Genomic DNA, 16,741 nt, shown 5'->3' on the forward strand with positions numbered 1-16,741 from the left:
GCCATGCCTTAAGGGCTAAAGCCTTGCTCCTCTGATCCCTGCCCTCCCTGGCTCTGCCCCTGCCCTTCTCCCACTCCTAGGATCTATGTATTGTTTGCTGCTGTGCGTCTGTGATGTGGGTGCACCACAGGCAATCCCATCTGCACCTGGACCACACTCAGCACCACAGACCCTGGCCCGTCCAGCCTACTCTGCTACACCGACTTGCAAGGACTACGCACCGGACGCCACCCACAACTGCTGCACCCATCCCACTCCTCACTCCACGGTAGGACTGCTTTCATGCATGCATTGCTGCTTCTCATGTAGCATCACTCCCACACCACCCGCCACACACACCTCATCCTGTATCTCATGCATGCTCCTCAACATCAGATCTCTTTGCAATCATGTTACCGAAGTCTAGGACCTCATCGACATGCACTCCACAGACATTCTTTTTCTTACAAAAACCTAGCTCAACCTGTCATCCACCCATACCAACGCTGAGGGGCATACTTCCTAGCTATGAGATTGCCCAACAAGATGGGCACTACAAAACCTGGAGGAGGTCTTGCGATCATCCACAGAGACACCATCTCATGCACCATCTCTATGGACAAACCCACCACGTTCATGGAGCACATGCATTTCCGACTAAAAGTCAGCCATGCCACGAACATCTGAGTTACCTTCACTTACCGATCACCAGGACCACGTACCACCTTCAACAAATCTCCTCACCAACTTCATCACTTCAACCTCAACCTTCAGCTTAACAAACCAATGGATTCCAATTCCAATACCCTCCCTGAGGACCTTGTCAACATAAGACTCTCACAGATCATCCATGACCCGACTAACAACACAGGACACACCCTCGACCCGGTCTTCACAATCCCCAACAAGATCACACTCAGCCACCCCACCACGCTCACTTGGATTGACCACTCCATTGTACATTTGCACATTAACAGACCCCACTCCAGCAAGCCAACAACAGCCCGCAACTTCAGATGCAACTGGAACAAAATAACAGCGGTGAACTGGACCAATACCCTCGGATCCAACTAGCCTATCCTTACCGGCGACCTACTGAACAATGTACACTCATTCACAACTGGATCTCAGACTGCGCCAACACACTCGACCCCTTGAGGAAAATTACGCAAGCAAAAACTAACGCTCAACCCTGCTGGTACATGGAAGATATAAGAAACCCCAAATTTTACTGTAAGCAACTAGAGAGAAGATGAAGAGCCAGCCAAGACAGCACCTCGAGACACCTACAAATCAACACCCAGAAGGTATAGCACCCAGATCGAGGAAACCACGAAGGCAGCCCTCACACTGAGACTAGAAATTTGCTCCAAGTCCAGCAAAGAACTTTTCAACATTGTCAGAGATTTTGCCAACCCAATGGCTGCAACCAACATCATCACCCCTTCCAGGACCTCTGCAACAGCCGCTCTGACTTCTTCCATAACAAAATACTCAATTTCTGCAGTAACTTCACACTTCAACCTACAACAGAAGACGAAATCGGGCAACTGCCCACCATCATCAAGACCGCCCATCTACTAATGAACTGGAGCCCACTCGTTACTGAAGACACTTCTGGATTTATGAAGACCATTCATTCAGGGGCCCCCACGTACCCCTGTCCTCACCACGTTTTCAGCTCTGGAAGACCACTGAGCAGCGCCAACCTCCTCATTAACACCTCCTTCCCTTGTGAAACTCTCCCAAATAACTGGAAACATGCAGAGATAACAGCTCTCCTTAAAAAAAACCCTAGCAGACCTGGAAGAACTCAGCAACTACAGATCCATCTTGCTCCTACAATTTCCATCCAAAGTCATGGAGAAAGATCAACAGGCAACTCTCCTTCCACCTAGACAGCACCATCTCCTGGACGTCATTCAGTCAGGGTTCCCCAGCAATCACAGCATGGAAGCCACCCTCTTGGCAGCACCAGACATCTGGACCACCATGGACAGGGGAAACCGCCACCCTCATCATACACAACCTCTCAGCAGCCTTCTGCACCATACTCCACAGCACCCTCATCTCTAATCTTCATGACTCAAGAGTCCAAGGACCCACCCTGAAATGGAGTGCCTCCTTTCTCTCCAACAGAACAAAGTGGGTGAAACTCCCTCCCTGCCCCGTCCACCTCCGAACCCAGGAAGTAAATTTACAGAGTCTCCCCAAGGACCCTCCCTCAGCTCAACCCTTTTTTTCAAGTTTACATAGCACCCCTCGCTCGCATCTTAAGAGCCCACAACATCAACATTATCTCCTCTGACACACAGCTCATACTCTTCCTCACTGCCGAGAACAACCTTACCAGGACCAACTTCACCTGCCAACTGGATTAGGGAGAACTGCTGAATCTCAACGCAAGCAAAACTGAGATCCTAATCTTCGGAAACAGGAGCTCCCCAAGGAACTCCTGCTGGTGGCCAGGCAAACTGGGTGCCATGTGTACACCCACAGACCATGCTACAAACCTCTGTATCATCCTAGATGACAAACTCACAGTGAATAAACAGGTGAACTCCGCAATCTCATCCTGCTTCCTCATTCTCAGAATGCTCTGCAAAATCTTCAAATGGCCTCCCATGCACACAAGGCACACTGTCACCCAAGCCCTTCTAACCCGCAGGCTTGGCTACGGCAGCGTGCTCTACGTCAGAATCTCCAATTAGCTCACCACAGACCATTTAAAAAACCAACTCCTTACTCATCCTAGATGTCCCCAGAAGTGCTCACTATCACTCCCTACCTCACTGAATTACACTGGCTACCCATCTACAAATTGATGCCAAATCAAGCTGTTTGTCCATGCCTACAGAGCGCTCCACAGCACCAGACCCACGTACCTCCACGACTGACTTACTCTCTACCATCCGAGCAGACAGCTACACTCACGCTCACGTGTCCACAGCATCGTTAGAAGCATGTCATGAGGGTGCTCCTTCTACTACATCACATCAGAGACCTGGAATGAACTCCCCTCCCCCCCCACTACTTAACGTTCGCAAGAAACTGACGGCCTTGCTGTTCAACTATGACCTATGTTCCTGCTTTAGCGCCTGGATTCCCTAGCAGGTAATAAGCTGCACAATATAATTTGACCTAACATAACATGAAATTTGTCTGGACAAAAATGTATTGCTGCGCGCATTTTGAGTTGTGAGCCCATGTCCACACCTATCCCCTGAGGAAGCCTTGAACTGCTCAGGCCATACTTACCCTGAGAGTCAAGTGCAGAAGGGGTACTTGGCCCAGGTGCTCAGAGTCCATAGTAAGTTATGGCCTGGTCATCAGGAGTAAAAGGCCTCAGCCCTCACGTTTGGGCCCAGTAGCCCCTGCTTGTCCTGTGGCCCCCTATAAGAGGTTGTGACAGAGACTCTAAGTGCCTGAAAGTAGTGGAGTGAAAAGTATTTGCGTCTCTCCACTCAGTCAGTTCTGCAAGCAGCGACTGCTTTCTGTTTTTGGGCAAGATGTACAAGCATATTGATTAATTCTTGTATCCACTGCTAAGAATCTGGGCCTAACCTCCCCCCAATTAATGCAGGTTCTAGCTACTGTGTTATGGTACTCGAAAAGATTTACCACCTTCTCTCTTTGCCATATTTTAATGTTACTAGGTGCATGTTATGTAGCACATGTTATGGGCCTATATTTGGCTAATTGCATCAGCAAGGTGGTCACAAAGCAGATGTTAGTATCTCCTTAAGACGGGCTAAACTGGCTTCTAAGGACAACGCACATTTTGAGTACTTTACCACATTTGACCACAATGAGGTTCTGTAAAATCTGCCTTGTCCTGTGATATTATGGTTCCATCACGATTTTGGTGATGTTGTACCGTATTTAGCGAGTACGACTAATGTGGAGTGAATTCGTCATGTTAACTAGCGAGTTCATTACGTATTCAGAGACTTTGTTTCGAATATGGGTTCCATTTTGTCTTTACCTCCATTTTGTGTTGCCCTCACGTAGGCCTGTGGAAGTAACCAAACGAACAAAGTTGCATGGGCTTCATTGTTCATACACTTATTAACTAAGCCTTTTCTTGACTCTAAGGTGCATTGTAAGGAATTGACCACTTTATCTGAAACTGACCCTTTGCTAGGCCAATTTCCTTAGTTGGTCCTTGTCTGAGATTGCGAGTCAAAGTTCAGGACACCGTTAATTTTTAGCTTTTCTACACATGCTTTATCTTGCTCGTTATCTATCATCGTTTCCTTTTTATGTTCCTTCGTTATATGCATTGTGCTTTCAATTATGGGTTTGTCCGGCTTTTGGTAATTGAATTTGGGACGATCCTAATAATTAACTTGTGGGGTTGGTACAATGTAAAGTGAGCCTTTTGGAATGTGATAATGTATAGAAATGTGTTTCTATTGGTTAGAATTTGCTGCAGTGGGTGTCCATTTGTAATGTGAATATTGTGTATAATTACTGAAGTCTTGCTCTACAAGAATTGAACAGTTTCTTGAGTTGTACACTGTGTTGTATTGCTGGGATTACTGTTACTAGCTGCAGCTAATAAATTTGATCTCTGACGCCACCTAGAAGTATTCCGTGTCTCTGTATACCAAGGCAAGGGAACCCAGAGGACTTCGGGCGTGTCCCTGGCGCCGCTGGGTACTTGAAATCCCAGTTCTTCAACAACCAAGACCGACAGACTACATAGGGTGATGGATTTAGTTTGGCATAGTGAGCCAAGGGGTGAGCGGTTCTAGAAGCAGTCATTCTGAATGAAAAGATTAACAAGGTTCAGAGTGGGCATGTGGGACACACTGCATGGGTAATTCAGTGATTGCTTAACGGTTCGAATACTAAAATAGCATACATTTTGGGCTACCTGCCTCCAGTGTGAATGGTTGTACTGGTTCTTAAAAAGAGCAAACCTAGCTGGAGAGGAATGGAATACTGTACAGAGGAAACACATGGCAGGAATAATAAGGAGGGGAAACATTCCTAATCCTAGACAGTGGAATAGGAGGGCAGCAGAAGAAAATGAAGAAAAAAGATACAATTGGTGATTGTGTACATGATAAATAGGAGTCAGAGATTATACTGCAGTCACCCGAAAAGTTAAGGGTAACTATTGGAAACTCTGCAGAGATCAGTTTTTAGTTCCTTTCTGAGCTGAAATAGCATAAAGATGATCCAAATATGGAGGTATATAATTCCACATAACACACTCCTAGATTGAGAAGACTTGCCACCTGCTTTTTCAGTGAATTGTAATTGTAGTCCATATTTTAGTTTTCTACTATCCTGGCTTCTTACCTTGATCAGCTTATAAGCATGGAGTGTGGCATTGTGTGCCTCTACTCTTTAAATGAAACATAACTTTTTGAAGATGATGCAAGCTTGGAATGGAAAGCAACCAAGGGCCTGATCTATCAACGAGTTTTTCCCACTCTATCTATGGGAAAATGCATTAGTGCATATGGGCCTCAGTTTTTTTCAGAGTGCATGAAACATTGTCAAGTTCCTTCAGTCCTGAAAAATGTCCTGGGTCAGAAGACTATTTCCATCAACTCATGGGTTAACTTGGCGCCCCCTACGGAACAGTTGTTTCCTTTCATTTTAGAAGACCCAGGCTTGTACGCAGGTTGTTTGACTGCCCGCAACAGTTGAAAGCCATACAAAAACAGTTGCCTACCCTTTCAGCATATGCTCAGTCACTCTGAGCCAGCTGCACAACACAGCGACTTCAGTTGTGTCCAAAAGTGGATTCGCTGAACTCACTTGACTACTCTATGGAGTTCCCTTGCAAGCATGCACAATATCTCCTGTACATTATTGTAAATGGGATTGATGGTATTTTACTCTACTCCTGCCCTCAAGACTATGCTCTGCAAATGTGTGCTTCTAATGTGTTTTCAATTTCCCTCTTCCATTTCAAACCTCCAGACATGCATAACCATTTCTCATTAAAGATTCTTATATTCAATGGTATATTAAGGATGCAACAATGCTATCCACCTGGGTTGAACGACAAAGCTGTCGGCAAGATTAAAAAAATCCAGAGTTGAGGCTGAGGAGCCAAGGGAATATTGGGGTGCAGAGGTATGCAAAGCCAAGAACAGGTTTTGCACCACTTTATAACTCTCTGTTGAGCCCTTGCATAGGGTACCTGCTGTAAGGGAGAGAGAAAAGAGACATTTAGATACCTGAAGTGTAAATACTGCAGATTTGGGTCTCTAAAATAACTTGTCATAAAATGGGACTTGTCAGAAAAGGTTGTTGTACTTCCGTGAAGAATTCAGGTATAAGACAGGTAAAGGCTTCGTATAAGCGGTTGGTATACAGTATTCAGAAAAAAAACAGGCTCCACACTGAGGTAATCACATTTGAGAACAAGCATAGAGTTGGATGCTAAGGCTTCATTCCAAAGGCTGAGGTAAAATGATGTGGAGAATTAGCAGTACCACAAGGTATGCTTTTTCCCAGTTGCTGTGTTACCACATCTTTCTGAGTCCGCTGGTCCAAATCAGTGATACTGCACTAATACCACATTATCCACCCCCATGCCTTCTTTCCAAACAGCGAAACTTGGAATATTGGGTTTTTGCGCTGCACAATTTTCACCAGGTGTCAGTCACTTTAAGAAAATAACACCAGGAAAAAACATTGGGCGTGGTATTTGCTCGCCAGCTGTAATTCTGGTTGAAAGCAAACTCCTGTTTCACCTGAATCTGGATTTCTGTGGCCTTTACAATGAGGTCCTAAGTTAAGACTTGAGTCTTGCACCAGGCAGGTGGACTGGAAGGCTTTACTTGCCGTTTTTACCTTCAGTGCATATGTATCAGTGTATGTAACTACTATTTTTGTTTTAATTGATTTACCTAATGTCATGTTTTCTGTGTTTTGCAAATACACTGTCTTGGTGCCCGAGAGCCGTGTGTGTAAAGAAATACTGTACAGGGGTAGTTAACAGCAATGATCTGCCTTTCCCATTTCTGCAGGTACAAGTTTGGTCTGGATGTCTCGGCCAGTTGCACAAGGTATGTGGATCAGGACCCCTCTCTCCGGCTCTGTCTGTGGCAGTCAGTCCCCACAACACATACCTCGCGGTTGGGTACCAGAATGACGGTGTGAAGATCTACAGAGTATCAACAGGTAAGCCCCACGGCCAGAATGAGAGGATGAATAGGAAATGTGTAAGCTAGGCAAAAACAAGGGCCAGAGATATGGAAGATGAATAAAAAAGAAGCTTGTACATCAGTCCAGGGTTTGAGTAAGGAAATAAGAGGGAACGAAACAAACTGAAATGAATTACAAAAGGTTAGTCATGGAAAAAAGATAACAGGGTGAACAGGTAATATGCTAGGACTAGGGCTTGACATGAAGTTACAATAGGATGAGAGAGAACTCAAACTAAAGAGTATAACCGGCCAGAACTGTGGCTATAGGATAGGGATTGAGGGAGGGATGTGTAAAGAGGGAGTGTGGTACTATTGGCGAGAACCAGATATGAAAAGAGATAGGGAGAGAGTCAGTGATTGAGACTAGGGTTCATCTGATCAGAAATTGGAAATAGGGGAATGTGGCAAAGTAGTCAAATTAACAATATGCATGGGCATTGTCCTGGAAAAGTAAAGAGAATGAAAAGAAAGACAGTACAACGGACAAACACTGAAAATCGACTGGAAGAACACGAGTGAGCACAAGTTAAAAATCTACATCCGGCCATTTGTTTTATGAATATGAACATAATATGGACCATTCAGAACATGTCAGAGCTGAGACCATAGAATAAGGTGACAAATAAGAGAATTTCTTCTGTATGTTGGTCCTCTACAGATGAATGTACGTGCAAGACCTGGAACCGCAAAAACATTGAAGGATGGAAAGCTGCTTACAGACTAACTGAGCAGTTTATACCCTTTGTTTTTATTGTGTTCAGGACTTTTAGGAGCAGAGATCTCTGGGTTCAATGGAAAGCCCCTTCCAGAACTTTGAAGTGCATTGTAGATGAGGTAGAACAGAGGGAGCAAAAAGAGTACACCAAACTCGTACTGTAAATGAGAAACAGGTGAGAGAACAAAAGGGAATGCCAGGCAGTGGAAAACAAGGGAAAACGAGACCATGAGTCAGTGAAGAGGAAAGGTAGAAGAAAGTAAGAAAATAGTGACCCAGAATTGGGACCAGTGAATATGATAGGGACCTAAATGATAGAGTGTGCAAAAGATAAAAATGGGTGCTGAGCCTTTGGGACTCAATGAAAGAGAAGAGGCCACCACAGTTTAAAAGTGGAGCAATGAAGTTTATTTCATTTCTTTATTTATTTTTTGGTATGTATAAAGTGTATACCTATCCACAAGGGCAGCGAAGTGCTTTACATGAAAGAGCAAGCGGGTACATTCTAATAAAAAATCTACCACATATTTAGAAATCTTTCATAGTAGAACCAGAGTATCAGAGGAAAAGTTAGAGGGTACTGAATTAGTCTTGTAGATGGCTCTTGAACAGGTTCCTTTTTAGTTTTCTTTCTGAAGAGGAGTAGGCTTTGATTGAGTCTGATGTTTTCAGTAGCTGGTTCCATAGCCTAGAAGTAGGCTTGGTTGAATGTCTTGTTTTTCTTTGTTTACAGAAAACCTAGAATGAGATGGAATTTTCTTCTTCTCTTTCTTTCCCAACAGCGTATATTTAAGTTAGGAAAGGAGATCAGTGTAGAGTGATTTATGGGAATGGGTATCACACCTTGTAGTATAATGTAAATATTGAAAACGAACGTTGAGTGTGTGTAACTATGTGGCATACCACACTTTTAATGGTTAAGAAGATGATCCTGATCTTGAGATATGAAATTAATCTAATCACAGCAGGGCTTTAGTCTCTATTCCCATTCTTGAGGGTAGGATGTTGAAAAGCGAGCTATTGGTAATGGTGTAGAATTCCGCCGGCAAGACCCAGATAGAGTAATAGACGGCAGTCACCTTCATCCAGGATTCTGAGGATATTATTCCTGATTTGCTGTTATTTGGAGTGTGTCAGTTTCTGTGCTGTATTTTGGACTAAGCTGGGACAGGAAATTGTTCAGAAGGTTTCTTGTGGTCATGTGGCCACAGAGCTGTTTGGAGTTGGATTTTTCGATTATTTCATCTAAAATGTTAATTTAGTGATGGGTCTCAGGTTGTGGAGGTAATTTAAGTCAAGGTGTGGTTTCTTAAGAAGGAGGGATTGTCTGGTTTTAAGTGCAATGGTGAATGTTTACACGAGAGAGAGTGAAAAGCAAACTAGTTTATTAGGGAGGTACTGGGGCAAAGTCAGATGAATAGAACTCCTGAGGAGGGCAGAAGACGTATGGAGTTGAGAAGAGGGTTCATACAGCGGTGAGAACAGAAGTGAAGAATAAAAGGGTAAAAAATGGTCACGGCTACTTTCTGTTAGATGAATGAAATGATGATACTAGCGAACTTCACTGTGTCTTGGTGTATAGTGCAAACATGATAACTAAGCTTCACTGTGTGTAATTGGTCACCAGTGTTCTTGGAATGAAAAGCAAGGCCACCAGTTATTTACTCTACTGCTCACTCTGTTCAAGTCAAGTCAAAGATATGTTTATTATGATCGTAATCTTTAAACAAGTGCAAGAGGCAATACCACAAGTTTAAAATATTCTACGTAAAAGGTAATAAAAACATTGTACAAAGTATTCCATTATCAGTTAAAACTCTTACACACCCTCACTATATTTCAGGGGGCCTGTTTTCCGAATGTGATATTCACGATATTGCTGTACCTGCCATAACATGGTTACAGGATGAGACGCTGGCTACGGGGTGCAATAATAAGAATATACAGATCTGGGATGCAATTGAAGGACAGGCAAAGTGCCGACATATTTGCCGTGGGCACCATGGCCCAGTGCTGGCACTGGCTCACTCACCTCAACTCCTAGCATCAGCTTCAGGTAAAACCTAATGGTCACCACTTTGTTTCATTCTGATTTTAATGGGCATTTATACTGAACATTTGAGTTTGTGGAATTTTCTTTTGGCAGTTTGGCATATGTGCCAGTCAGTTTCATTGTATTTTGAAAAGCTAAGCAAATGTACATCACTAGCATGAACCTATTCAGATGACTTTCTCCCTATGCTGTCTAATTATATTAAAGTCTCACTGAATCTTCTATTTTGAAAATCCTTGGAAGATATTTCTACAACTGGGCTATGCTCCTAGCAACTGATTCCACAAACACCCTTTTTGTAACTACTGAGAGAGCACACATTGTCTTTGGCATGGCCCATTGGGCTCTGAACACAGAGCCTGGCTTTATGACAAACCTCATACCCAGCACTCCTGTAGACACTCCTTGTTTCAATGAATGGAGGCAATTCACAAAAATGTTCCCACTAATTTAATAGCTAACAAACAGGAATTACCAATTTAAAAGGAAGCTAGAAGGGGATACAATGATTAGAAGTGGTTAGGACATTGTGAAATTTAATTTGACTTTACTAAATAGGAGTTCAACTTTAAAGCCAAATGCACCATGGTTTAATTGCAATTAAGTGAACCACATAAGAACAAGTGAACACCTAACATAAGGAAACAATAGTAAGTGAGAATGAAAACGCACAATTTTGAATTGTGTGGACATTCTAAGATTGCCAGGAAACTTTGAAGTGCTTTTCAAGATGACAACTAAAGTTATTTAATCTGTAATTTTTTTTCATCCTATAATGTAAAAAAAGAAGTAACAACTTGATCCCATCTTCAGCACACATTAATGTTATGCGAAATTAGGGAAGAGTTTGAGGACCAGGACATAGAAGTTTTTCAGGGCCTCCCATAAAAAGTAATCAATCATGTGACCGCTCATGAATGTTATTGTTGATTCCAAATATGACACTAAAATAACAGTTGTTCCTGGTACTAATTTTGAAGGCGTGAAACCAGCTAACCTGTGTAATCCAAAAAAACGAAATCTCAGGTTAATGCCACACATAAAAGAAATCATAGTTTTTAATCCTATCCAAATAGATTGTTGTGTAAAATTGAATCAGACAATGGAATGTGATTGGGTAATCAGCAGCGGACACATTTGTTCTAGCAAGAAAAAGAATATAAAAATACTGAGCCTAAGAAAACTTGTAGTTATCCTAGGAAGGAAGCAGATACCTACAATATTTCAGTGCAAAAATTAGTATGAGGTATTAGAAAATGCATACTTCATGGTATAAGATTTTGCTCATTTTCAAGTTAAGAGTATTCAGCAACCTTTCCACAATATCAAATTTTAGTATCTATGCGATTGTAGCTAGTAAGAATATGAAGGAAGGACACAGCTGCGTGTTATTCATATATGTATCGAGCCTCCTTAATTAAAATTGTAAACCTAGTACTGCAAAATCAAATGTAATTCAAGCAATTGTATACAAATGAGTGACAAATTAACGATAGACTTTTCAAAGATAGTGTAGTGTGGTTTCTGGGCCTCTTTCTGCGTGCATGTTAAGTTAGCATGGCTTATTAGGAGTTTAAACGCCATTTTACCTTCTGCTGCTTTTTTTGCACACAACACTGCTTAGCTGTTTTTGCAGAGTTAGCTTTCACGAAGGTCTATACATGAGAAAAGGTTTGGTTCGAGGCATATGAGCTGCAGATCTTACACTGTGTATTAGATCGCCACCTGGTGTTGGGGTCGGATGATTGCATGTTGTCGTCTTGGAAGAAGTCTTTGTAGTCACGAGATAGGTGACTCCTCCCTTGGACGATAGTGCGCATGAGCATCGGCTCCATCCTTAGATTCTTTTTTTCCGCCACTGGGTACGGATAAAATTTTTCCGCTCCGGTTAGAAATCTACTTTTCAAGTACTTCGACACGTAAAAACATATTCAAACTTCACCATACTACTTTCGATATCGACAAACTTCGTTTCAACTCCATCAGCTTGATTCCGGTCGTCGATGTGGGCCGCTGGGCCTATCCACGCCGTGAGGCCTACATCTCATGGAAAGGACGCCATTCAAAAGATGCCCCAACTGTGGAGCAAAGTTCCCACACAGTGACATCACGAGGTGTGTAACCTGTGCTTATCGCCAGAACACGATGAATCCAGCTGCACAGCCTGTGCGTCCTTTCGATCCAAGAAGACCATTCAAGATCGGAGAGCCCGTCGACACGACATGCATAGATCGGCCCCGGAACCGGAGGATATCTTCGACAAAGAAGTTCCGCTCGTTCCCGAAGAAGATTCAGATGATCTCCAAATCGTATCAGAAGCAGATGACTCAGATGACTCCATACCATCGGGTCAGCGGGTGAGTTCTACTGCCCTGGCTCCATACCCACCACCCAAATCGAAGGCAACGGTCAACACTCTGCCTCAGTGGCCCAGTCGAGACCGAAAACACACTTCGAAAGCCCCGCCATAGAGTCCGGCTCCAAAGAAAATACTCAAGCCTTCCGGTAGCTCCTTACCGAGCGCGCCGCACGTGCCGATCCAACCAGCTCCATCGGAACCGAAAGAAGTCTCGGCTCCGAAACTGTCAACTTCTAACGACAAAACTATAAATCCAGTGTCTGACGCCTCGAAGCTGAGAAGACCAGCTTCTACTCCGAAGCCAATATCTTTGGTACCGAAACCTACAAGGCCTGATTCCGATGCGCTTAAGCCCTTGAAACAGCCTTCGACTCCGAAAACAACACCTTCGGTGCCGAAATCTACGCCAAAGGACACAGTTACAACTCCTAAGTCTAAAGACAAGCAGCAACCACGCCCGGAACCGGAACAATCGTCACAGGCAAAGGTTCCGCAAGGAGAAGAACTTTTCCAACATGATCCTCTACAAAAGATCTACATTGACCCAAAGACAGGTCATGTATCCACTACACCACACAGGAAAAGAAAATTAGACACAGCACCTACACCTGCTGTGCCTGTCAAGAAGGACTCTGCCACATCTCCTATGCACCCTTCTTCTTCTACACTTCCTTCTCCTTAATCTCCTGTTCCTCCTAACAATTCACCTCAGAATTCTCCTGAACACTTTCCTCCTCATTCTTCACCACATACACCTCAAAATGATAAGTACAGCATAGGGGGAGGGGTAGACCCAGATGAGCCTTTCCCCTACCCTGTTGATGATCCAGATTGGGAGTACCCAAACCCACAGGATGTGCCAGATATTCCTGACCCACAGCCATTTCCATCAAAACCTTCTCCCCCAGAAGACAATATTGGTTTTGGGCACTTACTGAATAGGGTTGCTATTTACCATGGGGTCACCATGCATTCAGATGAGGCAGAGGAAGAGTTTTTATTAAATACGTTTGAACAATCACAAAGGTCTGTTCAAATTCTTCCTATGATCAAAGGGGTCATCAAATATGCTCCAGAGGTATTTAAAGATCCTGTACGTGCTAGGATCCTAAACCCTAGAATTGAGAAAAAGTACAGGCCTGCTCCTGGTAATCCAGCCTACATTAAAGGACAGCTACCCTTAGATTCCCTAGTTGTTTCAAATGCTAGAAAAAGAGCAAACTCACAGACATCAGGTGAAGCACCACCACCTGATAAAGAATCTAAGGTGATAGAGGCTTCAGGCAAAAGAATAGCTGCACAAGCTACTAATACATGGCGTATAGCTAACACGCAAGCCCTCCTTGCAAGATATGACAGGGCTCATTATGATCAGTTGGAACAATTTATGCAACATCTACCTGACCAATATAAGGCGCAGGCAAACGACCCTATACAAGAAGGCAAGTTATTTTCAAATGCCTCAATCAAGTGTGCACTTGATGTAGCAGACATTGCATCTAGAGCTGTAAACACTAGTGTCCTACTTAAACGTCATGCGTGGCTATGCATTTCAGGATTTAAGCAGGAAGTGCAAACTACCATCTTAAATCAGCCATTCAACCAACATCAATTGTTTGGACCAGAGATAGACACAGCACTTGAGAAAATGAAAAAAGATACAGATACAGCCAAATCTATGGGAGCTTTGCAATCCACACAAGCTAGAGGCTCCTTTCGTCGCTCATTCTATAGAGGAGGCTCCAAACAAACTGGAGCAGATAATACAGCTTCCTTAAAATCCAATACACAGGCATCCCCCAGTAAATGATATTTTAGAGGAGGCTATAGAGGCAACAACAATAAAGGAAGAGGTCGAGGTAACAACAATAATCGAACCTCTTCCACCACAAAACAGTGACTTCCCTCTGCTCCCCCAACAGCACTCCACTCCTGTGGGAGGCAGACTAACACAGTTCCTACCTGTCTGGAATTCCATCACAACAGACTGGTGGGTAAGACAAATTATCCAGTATGGCTACTGCCTCGAACTTACAGCTTACCCCTCCACACATACCACCCAGGCAGCGTCCAATGTCTGCAGAACATCTTATGCTGCTCAAACAAGAAGTCCTATTACTTCTTTAAAAGAACGCAATAGAAATAGTTCCTTTACAACATCAAGGAACAGGGGTTTACTCGCTGTATTTTCTAATGCCCAAAAAGGACAGAACACTAAGACCAATTCTCGATCTCAGGCCCCTCAATCACTATATACACTCAGATCATTTTCATATGATCACTTTACAACAAATGCTCCCATTGCTGCAACAAGGCGTCTTCCTTACAACACTAGATCTACCTACTTCCACATTCCTATACATCCTCACAGGAAGTATCTAAGGTTTGTACTGGAAGGACAGCATTATCAATTCAAACTCTAATTTTGCCTACCTGCCGGGATTCTGAGCTTCGGTCCTTTGTTGCTGCTTGTGTGCTCTCCCTGAAGCGCTGCATCTCGCCGGACCCGCTTCGCGGATCCCGCTTCGCTGCGTGCGTTCCTTGTGGAATTTGGACAAGAGGAAGGCTCGGGTCCCTGGAGACTGCTGTGGGGTGTGTAAGTGTAGCAGCAGGGCTGCGAGCGGTGGGACCAGGGACTCCATCTCCCAGGAGTCCCTGCTAGCCTGACCCGAGACACCTAGGCCGCTCTCCCTGCTTGCCCCGCCCCCCCCACCAACCACCTCCCCTATATTAACAGGCCATCCTCACTGCTGCGCGCAGGAGCGTCCCGGGTGAAGCCCGGGACAAGGGGTGACCGGCTGTGGCCGTCAGGGGCCGTAGGAGGCTGGGCTGGGCCCCTTCTCTAACATCTGGCTCTGGTCTTTTCTCAGCTCTGTGACTGCGACACAGCTAGTTGCCTACCGGCCTCTATAATTACTGGTGCTAAGGCCTATTATACATTTTGGTTTCATCTTAGCGGTTTATATTGTTTAGCTATTAAGTCTCGCTAAGATAGATTGTTGCCTATAGCATGACTTTGTGCTCTCCTAACCCCCTACCATCCTCTGTAGGCGTCTCAATACTAGGTCCTCTAGATAGATATTTCACCAGGGCTACTCGGGAGATTGATAGAGAGATCGCCCTGGCTGAGAGACGTGCTGAGCGTCGCTTATCCATCGAACTTCTCAAAAATCTCCCTGAGAAGCTGCTGTCATTGGGCTCCTCGGCACAAGCTCCAACCCCAGCAGGTGCATCTGACCCTGCGGAGATTGCTTCGCCTTCCCTCGACCACATAAGGGTTGTAGATCTAAGGGGTAGCCCTGCTAGGCAGGAGAGTATGGTAGTCTCAGCCCCACTTATCGAGGTAGATGCATCAGACTTACGATCTAGCAATGCATCTGTTCCCGTGCTCCCTTCCGACACAACTCCTAGCCATGGGGACACACTACATTTACCAGTATTGGCTTCACCAGCAGCAAAAAGATAAGTGCATAGCAAAAGGAAGAGAATTATTAGTCCTCGTAGTGGTTGTCACCCCAGAGCCTGTAAGAAAATCAGAAGACTTGGTAGTAGAGTGAGTGCGTCCAAAAAGGGAGTAGGGGTGGGTGTAAGCCGTCCTCAAGAGGTTATGGAAGGTGAATCCTCAGTCAATATTGTTGTAGAGCCATCTGTCGACATAATTGTAGTACCTGACGAGTCCCCTCCCAATGAGACCCCTTCAATCATTATAATTGAAAAAATGCTGAAATCGTTGTTGCTCCCGGTTTTAGAGAGAGTTAAAGGGATGGCTGAGCGGATGGACAGGTTTGAACAGGCAACCCTGGATAGCTTTTATTCCATAAAATCTCTAATCAAGCTTCACTCTAGAATTAGAGAGGGTGACCCAGGGGGGGATGCAATCGGTCGGGCGACCTCCGTTTGCCCACAGGATCTATCTACTGTACTTGAACCAGCCAAAGGGGTGCCAACTGCAAAGGCCACTAACGAGGGTACACGGTTTCTGGGGAAGTCCACAATGAAGGCAACAGAACACCGAAGCAAGTTAAAGCCTAGTAGTGCCCCTGCTACGAAGCGCATGCGATCTGAGGCTCCTAGCTGTAATGGCCCCGCTAATCCCAGAATTCCTGACACTAACAAAAGACCTGAGCAAGTAAACCTCAGAAGAACTAGCTCTACTAATTTACCTGGTATCCAGCCCAATGTGCCCCCACCCAAAGAGGTTCGCAAAAGACCTCCAATGGATCTACCACCAGACTGCCACCCCTATGTTGCCATTCTAACGAATGTACCACCCCTGAAGGCCGACCAACTAGAGTCCTACCAAACGCTAAAAAACAAAACCATGCATTGGCTAAGGACAAATAGACCTCTGCCATGGGAACTTGACTGTTTGATCCTAGGAGTTAGAAGGGTAGAATGGGTAGGTTATGGGCATAAGCAGTTTGAGGGTGACTGCGTGGTGGTTAATTTTAAGGATGTCA

General features: G+C 44.4%; 1 protein-coding gene across 6 annotated transcripts in view; it reads left to right on the forward strand.

Annotated features, from left to right (window-relative positions):
* TEP1 (telomerase associated protein 1) overlaps window positions 1-16,741 on the forward strand; it is a 1,162,857-nt gene that overhangs the window by 847,819 nt on the left and 298,297 nt on the right. For all 6 annotated transcript variants that reach the window (XM_078652640.1, XM_078652638.1, XM_078652642.1 and 3 more), the window contains 2 exons: window positions 6,975-7,128; window positions 9,713-9,925. In XM_078652640.1, coding sequence (XP_078508766.1) covers window positions 6,975-7,128; window positions 9,713-9,925 — 367 coding nt within the window. The remainder of the gene's footprint in view (window positions 1-6,974; window positions 7,129-9,712; window positions 9,926-16,741) is intronic.

This window comes from Lissotriton helveticus, chromosome 7, assembly GCF_964261635.1.
Source record: "Lissotriton helveticus chromosome 7, aLisHel1.1, whole genome shotgun sequence".
NCBI lineage: Eukaryota > Metazoa > Chordata > Amphibia > Caudata > Salamandridae > Lissotriton > Lissotriton helveticus.